This window comes from Anneissia japonica, unplaced genomic scaffold (assembly GCF_011630105.1).
Source record: "Anneissia japonica isolate Jap-2015-1 unplaced genomic scaffold, ASM1163010v1 scaffold1889_len2455224_cov183, whole genome shotgun sequence".
NCBI classification, from domain to species: domain Eukaryota; kingdom Metazoa; phylum Echinodermata; class Crinoidea; order Comatulida; family Comatulidae; genus Anneissia; species Anneissia japonica.
This window is the reverse complement of record NW_022752980.1, coordinates 210,794-223,218: the sequence shown is the minus strand read 5'-3', so window position 1 is coordinate 223,218 and position 12,425 is coordinate 210,794. Positions and strand designations below refer to the sequence as shown.

General features: G+C 32.4%; 1 protein-coding gene across 2 annotated transcripts in view; it reads right to left on the bottom strand.

Annotated features, from left to right (window-relative positions):
- The window catches only part of LOC117122536 (MAM and LDL-receptor class A domain-containing protein 1-like), a 114,460-nt gene that overhangs the window by 32,178 nt on the left and 69,857 nt on the right, over positions 1 to 12,425 (bottom strand). For both annotated transcript variants that reach the window (XM_033268129.1, XM_033268130.1), the window contains exon 16: positions 11,957 to 12,307. In XM_033268129.1, coding sequence (XP_033124020.1) covers positions 11,957 to 12,307 — 351 coding nt within the window. The remainder of the gene's footprint in view (positions 1 to 11,956; positions 12,308 to 12,425) is intronic.

The following is a 12,425-nucleotide window of genomic DNA, read 5'->3' as shown; positions in this document are numbered from 1 at the left end:
GAGTGAAAAGTAACTATTTAGCAAAGTTCTTGTTACATTTGATATACATAGCATATGTAAAAGTGACTAAAAACATACATTTATTTCCCCAACCCCCACCTTAATTAGCCCAAAATAGGATATCACATCTAGATGTGTATAAGAGACAGCTCTAAGAATGGGGATTTTTTTTCTGAGACACTATATGATATACTGATTCAGAAAAACCAAAAATAAATTTTCCTTTACTTTTTTCCCGCTAATTTCCTACTGCACCCAGGCTAAGTGGGTGTGGTCGAGCTTCGATTAAATGTTTTCGACAGTTTATAAATTTTGACAATTTAAGGGTTTTAAAGGCTTATTTAATCGATATGCACTAATATGTAGAAAATACATAGAACTTTTGTTTCTCACCGACGAATTGTGTTTTTCCTCTCCTTGACGAGGGTGGTGGGGGGGGGGGGAAGAGGGGCCTAATAGTATTAGGTCGACCCGATTTTTTGGAAAATCGGTCGGTTGCGGAGGGCAACACAACATTTTTTTGTGCCTAATGGCCAATGTCGTTATTCAGTTTTAACTGTCCTTCAGTACTCAAAAAAATGTTTGTGTGTGCGGTATATTACAGATAATTTGTTAGCTGACTGGGAGCGCGATTCAAATGCTCCTCACTAAACGCCGGTCATTTGATAGCTGTTTAATAACATGTTTTATTCGTGTATTTGCAACATTCCAAAGGTTAATAATACAGTAATATCATTTTAAGTTCAATTTTGAGATTAATTAACATTAAACAATTTTTAAAATCTTTGTCAATAATAATTAATGTTTGAAACTGTTTTTCCTGTTTTAAAAGTTATGTCTTTCTTCGTATACAAATCTAAAACATACCAATTTGTGATCATTGTATGTAAAAGTTTATGCACACGCTCTAGTTCTGGTTAATAAATTTTAAGGTGTTTTTTCCCCTTTTTTTCATATCTTTACGATAAGAAGTTTGCGTTGTGATGTGCCTTGTACTGTGTTTGAAAGTTTTTTCCTTCTATAAACTTTATTGTCAATGATAAACCTCAGTAATTCGTTTCTATTATTGTTTATTTGTCATTTTAAAATGCGCATACTAACCAATATTACTGTGGGAAAAAAAATCCATTATTCGTTATTGCAATTTTATTAATTTTGTCATTAATATCACCCAGTATAAATAAATTCAGACGTTGTATATTACGCGCATTGGCTAAGCTGTTTATAAAATTTTGATGTAATACTTGGATTTTTAATTGTTTCAGAATTTGTTTTACTGTAACAGTTTATTATGCGGCATGTATTACTTTTTTGCTTTCTGCTTTTATTTCAAGGTAGGCATATCGTCAGTAACTTGCTTCCAGTTGCTGATATATGATCGCATTTTGTTTACATGTATTGTCTCATTTTGAAAAAAAGGTTTCCTGATGGTAACTTAATATTTTTGTTATTTTTTACATTTTGTTTCTTGTCTACATTTCATCTGTGGCAGTCAACATCTAGCTGTTCCAATGTACAGTGTTTGGTTAAGCCACGCATATTAAAGGTAGGTAAAGAAAGAACCATTTTTGTATGAAAAATTTGTTGTAAACAACAAATTAGTAAGCTCATTGACAGACAAAGCATGTACTTATATAATTTGTACGTATGTCTTCAGAAAATCTTTAAATTAGGCCTACTATTTCTATTTTGTATATTATTTATTTTTCTTAATAATTTTAGTTGCGGTGGCACTTCTAGTATTGACTATCTAGAAAGATTAATTAGTAAACGTATAAACATACACAAAAAAAAAAAAAAACAATTTACAGATAGGTGTCCAGCCACACCACAACCAGGCACTTGGTGAAAATTCAACATTTTGAGTTTTAATTTTTTAACTAATCCTGACATAATAAGCTTTAAAATAATGTATAGATCATTAAAATTGACCAAGTATTTCCAGAGATATAACTATTTTAGTAACATGTAACATTCACTCAGTGAAATTTATAGAATTACTGAGTAATCGCAAGTTGAAGATAAGCAATTATTCAAGCAGGAATTTTTTGTGCGTTAATAAAGTATGCACAATAAACTCCTTAGCAACATAATCTTCCAGATAAGCTATGACATTGATTTTTTTCACACCTCTTAATTTCACATATTTTTACAAATTATATAAATTTCAAATTGGTTGGATGACATTATCACATCTTAAAACCACATTTAATGTGGTATTTATTTTAAATTATTCTTACTTCATCTTTCATTCACTCTCATTATTATAAAAAGTTTCTACAACAATATTCTCTCAAAATAGTTCAATAATAATCATTCAGTGAAGTATTTTTGGTTATTAACACGTTTAACCTGTCGGGTAGTGGGAGTGGGCCTGTCTGGGAGGGAGGCCCTGTTGAGGAGGGGGTCCGTGTCATATATGGGATTTTTTAGAAGTTGTTAAATAAGCCATTATAATCAAATTTAAACTAAGTAAACATTAGCCTAATCCATTACATTTTTTCTTTACACATTTAACTTGGTAAATACACTAGGAATAGCTGTCCTGCCCACCCCCTGGTGCCATCACTATTCTTGGCAGCCGCCTCTGCTTAATTTAGTTTAAATTACTTGTTTGAAATTGACTTCCTGATGAAGTCCACTGTGTGGACGAAAGCTACAGAATAAATTAAATATTGTAATACAGTAGTCTCAAAAGTGCTGCTGTCATTTACTTTATATTGTTCTATACTGTATCAGACCAATGGGGCTATACTTTTTATTCATCAATGTTTGTAATTATCAGCTAAGTATTACTTTTTTTTAATTATAGGAGGAATTAACAAAAAAACCCCAAAAAACAATACACATTGTTGTTTAAGGCGTGCCTTTTATTTACATTAAATCATTACACTATCTGTATCATTCTGAAATATAAAAAAATAAAAAAATATAAATAATTTAAATTATGTAAACATTAGAAAAGCAATGTTATGCCTCTATTAAGCTCAACAAAAAAATTACGCAATCTTATTGCATTCTAACTGCAAAAATGTGCAATGCATCTAGTCCATTGAATATCTGAGAGTGACCATGCCACTTGCAATCCGTGTGAACTACCTCTGCATCAATTGCTTCTCCGAATTCATCTTCGCCTTATTCATCAGGAAGTTTATTCCCATTGTCGTCATCAGAGTCAATATACATTAGTCCAGGATCATCAACGTAATTATCAAATTCAAAGTCGTCATCATCAGTACTATCCCCAGAAACTGTGTCATCAGGATCGGGATCTGATTGAGAAGAAAAATTACATTAAAAAAGGCATAGCATAGGACCTAGTTAGTTTAAAATCTTAAGCCATCGTCAATATTAATACATTTACAGTGCTTCTTGTTCCCAATATCATTTTTATAATACCAAGTTTACTTTGGGTTACCTACGTACCTACAATACTTTAACATAACATAGCTAGGTATACTGCAGTAGTAAATTTAGGCTGGATACCTAGACCTAGTCTATGGTCTATCCATCCTCAGGTACTTCAGTATAACTATAGGCAGGCCTAGCCTAGCCCTTAGGCAACTCGACCGTCGGAAATGCTATGCACTGCCTGTAGTGTTTTAGTGAAGTAGGAAGTTTTAGTTAAGTAGGAAGTATATGTCACGACTAGCAATCGATTCAGTACCGGTAATAATTTCTCAAATAAAGTATACCATAAGTGTATCTACAGTATGTGAAAGAGCAATGAGTGTACACGTACACAGTCCAACTATCTAAATATCCATGCTAGCCTAGCTACGCCCTACCGGGCCGCCTAGGCCAGGCTAGGCCCAAGCCGAAACACTTACCTCCACACTCTTAGTCGGAAATAGGCTAGGCCTATGTTAGCTACACTTTCCAGGCCATAACTTCAATTTTAGGAAATCTACCACGTGTTTATTTTTCTGGGCCATTAACATTTCAGTAAAATCGGTAAAACATGAGGAAAATATTAAAAACTGAACGATACAGAAAATCTTGAAGCTCCTCGGCAAAGCGTGTCGCGGTGTTTGCCAAAAAAATAAAAATAAACTCAATTTGATTGGCCCATCACGTGACACAGTTGGGCCAATCAAATTGGCTGCTTTTGCGTCTTGGTAGCAACAAGACGACTTTGTTTACATCCAATTGCCTCTAGAATAACGTCTGTCATTCGTTCATTTATGAATATTTTGACCTACACTTGTTATTTTTAGGTTCAGAGTTTAATGACCATTCTAAGGGTAGGCCTACCAAACATGCAGGGATTTCTTAAAAAATACAGAGATGAAGAAAGAAATAACAGCACATTGATTACAGTATCGTTTTCAAACAAAACTAAATGAACAGGCCTCAGTATTTCTCATTTCTTTTATATTTGTGTTTGGAGTTTCACAAAAAAGGCAGGCCTACATTTCTGAAATCTACCGTAAATTTTCTATAAGATAGAAGGAAAATCAAAAAATGGACAAACAACACGTTTTTCATGTTCTGGAGCATTTTGTAGGATTCCCTTGCATGCCGACAAGCGCCTGGTTTTGGTGTGGCTGGAAATAGGCTTATGAGTTTAAATTCAAGACCATGATAATTTACATAATATTTGTCTTTCAATTTTGTTAAATATATTGGTGGCGCTCTGACATAATATAAGAAATACAGGTAGGTGACAACGAATAATATTTCCCGCTATGGTATACGTGTACCTGAATGTAGGCAATCTTCTACTTTGGTACTTTATAATTACTAGAATAAAAATGAATAAAACAATAACTGCAACTTTAGTAACAGTTATTCTAATTAATATTATTCTCATGTACCATATTAGACTATTTTAGAAGTTGTCTTTTCTACAAGAAACACAAATCTCCGTTAACAGCTCGTAGCAAGTGTGTCTCTGTCTTTTCCTTTTATCTGAACATGATCAATTTATCTAATCTTCACTTTTTTTTTCTAAAATTGTAAGCCAATTATTAAATATTCACAATATAACGATAACCTACATCAAATACAAATATTGTATGTTCAATAATGACATCAATGCATATTTCACACTGTGTATTTATTCTATTATTTTACCCTCAATTGATTTGTTCAAAATCTGGCAATCAGTCAATATGTTCATCCCTTATATTGATTGTTTAATAATTGCAATAATGAAATTCCCGTTAAAGGTGTATTAAATCGTGTATGTTAAAGATATTGGTGTGGCCCTGACATAATAAAATGTATATTAAATTCGATGCACTAAATCTTGTATTTTGACTTAAGTCGCAGCAAGCTAAAAGAATCGGTCCCCCATTCATCAATATGTTGATATCCCTACTAGAAAGCAGAATACTCTCAATTGCTATGGAAGTATCTCCAATGCGTGCAATGCTAAAGCAATAAAATGGGATAGGAAAATCTGACCATTCATCTGTTACCAAAAACTAAAAATGGAGAAAGTTGTTACCAAAACTTTGAAAGTGTGATCAAGAGATGGTATAGAAGAGTTCAATAATTGTTTTGAATTCACCGACTTGGACATTTTTTTTAAATACTAATTTTCTTGGTGTTGCAGCTGAAAGTGTATCGTCGTACATAAATTTTTGTGAAGACACAATTATATCAACTTAATTATGAGACATTATCCAAATAAAAACCATGGGTATCCAACGAGTTACGTACTCTGATACAAGAAACCAATCTACATTCCGTATTGGAGATCTGGCAAACAGTAAACGCATTTAAAATATAAATAAATAGTGATTAAAAGAGACAAATGTACTTTCGGAAAATCTATTGAAGATAAATTTGAATCTGGCGACAACTGGAATGTATGGATCAGGATGTAGAAAATAACCCGAAGATGTAAGTAAATGCGGCCTGTGGACTTCAGAACACTTCAACTTCAGCGAATGAATTAAACATTTTTTATACTTGTTCGACGAGCTGGACTTCACGAACACTAGACACGCCCAGAGAAGTCATCTTTTTAAGTTTGTCAATTGTGACAACAACATCAATTTTAACGTATTGGATTTTAAAAAGTATTTAGGAAACTCGCATAAAGCATCCGGGCCTGATGGCGTTTTAAATAAAGTAATTAAGTTCTGTTTTTCGCAAATTATTAGATTCAGTTCTTGTTCCAGTGGTCTTTAAATATTTCCTGTGTACCTATACTACGGACATTCTCCATAATATCCCCTATATCGAAAGGGAAGCTTTTGATCTGCAATGATGACCTATCGTCTGGCTGCTAGTCCCACGAAATGTTTTGAAAAAAATTGTGAAAAACTGAAGATTCTAAAGACTAATTTTGTTATGTATCAAAATTCGTCCAGGGAAAAGGGGGCTGTCGATGCTGTTAATGGTGTATTCTATCACCCCTTTTGTTCTATCTATATGCCAGTGACATTTTATCCCCAATTGAACAAAGTAAATGCTTTAACATTAATTCGCTGACAACACATGTCTATTTGGGCTTGTCATGAAAAATGATCTTACTCTTTATTGGTCTTTTGTCAACTCATTTTTTCGATTGGTGTAAGGATAATTTCCTATTAAATTTTAATAAAATCATAGCAAGTATTTTATATTGCAGTACGAAAGTTGTGTATCCTGATAATTTAATCAGCAATGAGCTACACATAAAATGCAATTAACGTATGTACTTTTTGTATCGCACGAAAAACAGATACAACTCATGTATCTGTATTTTATTTCTCCTCAGTTATTCAATCAATATTGTTTTATTGTGTTATTATATGGTTTTTACATGTCAGTAATAAGAATAAGATTAATATTATAAAATGTGCCTCAATATCTATTAGTTTGCTTGAGCAAAATTGTAAGTCTTATTCATTAGTGAAGTTTAAGCACACAATGAAAGATTCCACTCACCTTTTCATCAGGATACTGTAATACCTACATCAAATAAAGTTAGACTTATATAGCTCCAAAACAAAAAGATTTAAAAATTCATTCATTTATTACAGTCCACATTTTCAATCCCATTTTCACAAGATATTCATTATATCTTCATTACTAATTTGAAACAATACTATCTTCAGCCTATCATCCAATCGCCTATGGAGCGTAGTGATCATAATATTATTACCTGATCACCTAAAGTTGTCGAAAAGAAAGCCAAACAGATTTTTAAAACGTATTTGCCGACCCATGCCTCCGCAAATTATTCAGCAATTTGGACAATGGATTACATCGCATACTTAGGATGAAGTCAGCAGAGAAACATCAATGACAAAACTATAGCCTTCTACAACACGCTTACGCTTATGATTGACAGTTATTTTCCAGTCATGACAATCAAAGTCCATACAATTGACAAAACTTGGATGAACAGTCAAATCAAAAGAATTATTAGTAAGCGTCAAGACATATTTAAACGAGAATCAAAAAGTACGTTATGGCGCTACTACCGCTACCATGCTCAGGGTACTATATATAAGTCAAGCACTCATTTCATGCTAACCGCATTTTTCAGAGATTCACATTCAGATTTCTTTTATTTTCCACAAATAACATGAAAATATGAAATATATGTGGAGGAGGCTATAATAAAATCATGTGCTGCGCAAAGCACAGATCTTTAGGCTAATAGCCCCCTTAACAAAAAGCATAATAATAATAATAATAATAATAATAATAATAATAATAATAATAATAATAATAATAAAGTGTTATCATTACTATTACCATCATCATCATCATCATCCTTATTTGCAGTATTTAAAAAAAGTCAAATAATAAAAATTATGTAAATTTAGTTCGCAAAAAGAAAGTTTTTTAGTATAGCTAACTGATTCAACAATTAAATAATATACAATCAGAAAACTGTGAAATAATTGGAAAATAAATAAATACATGGTATTACTCACCTTATGCCGAGATCAGAGACATTTTAAAGGAGGATTTAAAGCTGGTGATGGATGGTTTGTTAATAAGTTCTGGGGGTATATATTTCCACAATTTGGGGCCTACATTGAAAATCAAAAACCGTCTAAATGGTGTATTGCACGGTAATGTTGAATAAAAGTTGTTTGTAGAAAATCTTGTGGGATAATTGTGAACAGAGGGAACTGATGTAAATAAGTCATTTAATTGAGAAGGTAAAGTTTGTTTAAATAATCTGAACATAAATATAGCTATTTGAAGTTTATTTAAGTCATAAATATTAAGAACTTTAAAATTATGAAATAAAAGTTTAGTATGGGACCTATATGATGCATGTGCACAAATACGTAAAGCACGTTTTTGAAGGAGAAAGAGCTTGTCATATTTCGTACTTTCCGAACTTAACCAAGGACATAATGATTCAATTTTGTTTGTATTTACTGCCCATGCAATATTACCGTAAGAAAGATACGGTAAAATAAGAGTGTTATATAAAATTAATAGAATATTGGATGGCAGATAAAGCTTTAATTTGTTCATCATTCCCAAATTTCGAGAAATTATATTAGCTACACGATTAATATGGGGCTTCCAATTTAAATTAGAGTCTATTGTAATGCCTAAAAATTTAGTTTCTGTATAGACGAGTAATTTTAGCATTATCCATGTATAGGTCATCTTTAAATATAGTAGTTTTGGATTTATTAAATATAATATAATTTGTTTTAGAAATGTTTAAAGATAATTTATTTAGTTTAAACCAGTCTGACTCTAATTAACTCTTGATTCATTGTTTGAAATAATATATTTTTATTTTTATACGAACAGAAAATATTTGTGTCATCTGCAAATAAAATAAAGTTAAATAAGTTAGAACAATTTGGAATATCATTAACGTAAATTAAAAAAAACAAAAGAGGTCCTAAAATCGAGCCCTGAGGTACACCGCACGTTGTGGGTAAGAATTTTAAAAAAGTAAGTTGTTGACGGTTTGACAAGTAGCTTTGAATTAATTGTAGTGGAAGGCCTCTGATACCATAATGTTCAAGCTTATGAATAACAATATCGTGATTGATGGTATCAAAGGCCTTCGAAAAATCAAGAAAAATTCCAATTGTTACTTCGTTTTTTTTTTGTAATACTTTTTCTTAGCATATTTAAGCAAATTAGTTAGTTTATTTCTATAGCTGATGTATTTAATTTTATCTGAATTTCTATTAGTTCTTAAATATTTTTTGTACAAAGTATTTCTGGTATCAATAGACTTAATTAGTGAATTTGAAATCCAAGGTTTTTTTTTTCTTTGCGTAAATTCCGTCTACATTTTTGTTTTTTAAAATGCCTATTATATATCAACTTAAATGTAAAATTAAATAAGTTAAAAGAAGAGTTTGGATCATCATTATTATAAAGATCAGACCAATTTGTATTAGACAACTCATTTTTAAAATTGGAAATTGTTAAGAATTAGCATTAAGAATCTAAAATCTTATGACCCTGCTCAATGGCATTCAAGTGATAGTGAATCGTCTTAAATTGGCTCCTACTAATAGTATTCCTGACCCAACGGACCATAGTTCAATTGCACAATACATAAACTCAGTATTCTCAAAAGTATGTCAAACCAAGGAGCAATTGAATGGCAAGTTTACAAAGAACTTAAAGGAGCTAAAGTTCTGAAAGCTGCCGGCCCAGATAATGTGCCAAATAAAATTATTAAACTGTTTGCCTGTGAACTTACAGAACCATTAGTTAACCTTATTAACACCTCTCTTAGGGAGGGCTAATAATAATAATAGTTGGACTTGTAGAGCGCATCATGCGAAAAAGCCTCTATGCGCTAGGTGATTGAGCTCTTTGATTTGGACTTTTGAGAAAAAAGAAAGTTGAAGTTATTTTATGAAACTAAAAAACCTACTCCTTAAACTAAGGAGGCTGTGTTCCGCAACATTGAAAGGATGCCACGTGTGTCCTATTCCTAAAAAATATCCCATTAAGCTTCGGCCAGTGTCACTTACATCTCAATTTGCAAAAACATTCTGAGGTTATTATTTGTAAACTTCTTATTGGTGAAATTGGTAGAAAGCTTGACATCTCACAGTATAGTTGCATTTAGGGTCTGTCAACCATGCATTATATTATTGATCTCTTACACTATTTATTAAGGGTACAGATAAACCTTACTCAGCTGGCCAGCTGGTTCTAACTGATTATTCCAAAGCTTTTGATAGTATAAAATATATACTGTTATTATTACAACAATGATTGGTCTTGGTGTTAGCTGAAATTGTTAAGTTGCAAGCTTTTGACTGGACGACGTCAGAGAGTTAGATATCACTCATCCCTTTCTTACTGGGACCATTGACTTGTAATGTCCCTTAAGAGACAAAACTTGAAATAGAGGTTTTTAAGATTCATGTTAATGATGCTGCCAGTGACTCTATGTGAAAAAATTAGATGACATTTGTCTTGGTGAAGTCTTTAAAGTTAATACTAAAAACACAACTCACCTGCAAGATGACGTTGATGATCTAGTTAAATGGTCATGTCAAAATAAATTAAAGCTTAATCATTTAAATTGTCAAATAATGGGCATTTGTTTCATGCGAAATAGACCAGACTTGACTCAAAATTAATATTGGTGGCATTGATTGAGAGAGTGTAGATGATGTTAAATCCTTTGGATCTTCATAAACAGCAACCTTAAATGGGATGATCAAGTTGAAAATGTTTATACTAAAGGTAGCAGAAGGTTGCATATGCTTAGTCTTTGAAAATTTGGTCTGCCAACTGAGGACTTAATTTTTTTACTTCCTATGTTCGGCCAATTACCGAATATGCAACCCCAAGTTGGCACTCTGGTCTAACTGCTCGGCAACATAATACCATTGAATCAATACAGAAACGGGCCTGTACAATTATTATGGGTAAAGAGTATGTACATTATGATGACGCAATCGAAAAATGTCAGCTTAATCGACTTAGTGACAGAAGGGAAATCTGTACCTAAACTTTGCCAAGTCATGTCGAAAATCAAATCGTTTCTCTCATTGGTTCTAAGAGAACAATGGTTATTACTCTAAGTCATTGCGACACAGTAAACCATTTGTGGAAGAAAAGTCCTGAACGAAACGCTTTCGGAACAGCCCACTAATGTACCTTACTAGACTTATATAAAACTACAGTTGATAATTTAAATATTAATGTTTTTGGCATTTAAAAAAGAAAGAGTGGAAAAAAGGGGTGCTTTTTTCTTTTTTTATAATCTGCCTGTCTTTTGTCTTGTGCAATATTCAATTTTTATTCATGCTCTTGGGTTGTTTCTATTATGGTTGTTTTTTGGGTATTTTTATATTTTGTGCGCATTTTATTGTAATTTTTCTAGCTGCTGATTGTTCGTTGTTATTTGTATTGTTTTTCTTGATGTAAACTTCTATGTTATTCTGTATTTTGAAACTGTGGGTTGCATTTTATTGTGTTTTTTCTGGCTGTTTGACTGTTCGTTAGAATTTTATTGCATTATATTGCATCAGTGTAATTCAGTTTTTCTACCGCGATGGATAAAAAATACTTGAAATACTTGAAATAAATAAATAAAAATTGTACTTGCTGTATTGTATCGATTTGTACTTTTAGATGTTATTTCTTAATATAATATATCATTTTTTTCACCCGAGTATGCAATGCAAAACATACATAAATTAATGTAACGAAAGTATATTTTTGATAATAAAAAGTATATCGTATCGTATCGTATAAAGCTATATATTCTTACTATGTGCTCGGGTGCAAAAAAAAAAAATCGGTGGTAACAGATCTATCTATGGACTGAAAGGGCTAGGTCTTGGCAGAAAAATACGATTGGTATCAGACCTCGGATGGTCAGGGGTAAGGTGGTAAAACGCCGGTTTCGCAACAGGTCCAGGTGTCAAAAAGGCCGTGTGATAAAAGGTCGGGTGGCGGAGGTTGTTTGTGTCAAAAGGTCGGGACAACATGTCGGAAGGCAAAAGAAATAATAACCGTTTGATTGTAACGAATTTAAGATTAACATGTATTTTACCGTCTCTCAAACATGCTCCATCGGTGAACCTGACGTCATCTAAAGCAATATCACCTGTATGACTACTTCCTACAATTCCTTCAAACACAATCTTGTAGGTACTGTTTGTTTCAACTGGGATTTGTCCAAGTCGCCAGATGTTGCCCTGGTCGTTACTTTCTGTCCACGCAGGTATACCAACAGTACCTGCTGTATTGACTATATACACATTCAATATGTTCACTGTGGTCCCGTACATGTGGTAGAACCACTCGACGCATGTGCCGTTCGTTGCAGGATATGACGGTGTCCAAATTCGTGCAGTTTCATTATAGTTTCTCGGATTTGAAGTTTCGATGTACATATAGAAACCTGTAAGTAAATGGTAAAATAAATGCTATGATTTTAGAGAGATATACTTTACAAATATTTGCAATTGCGCTTTCGTTTTTATTTTGTTTGTAGTTCGAGCAACATTTTCAATTTACAT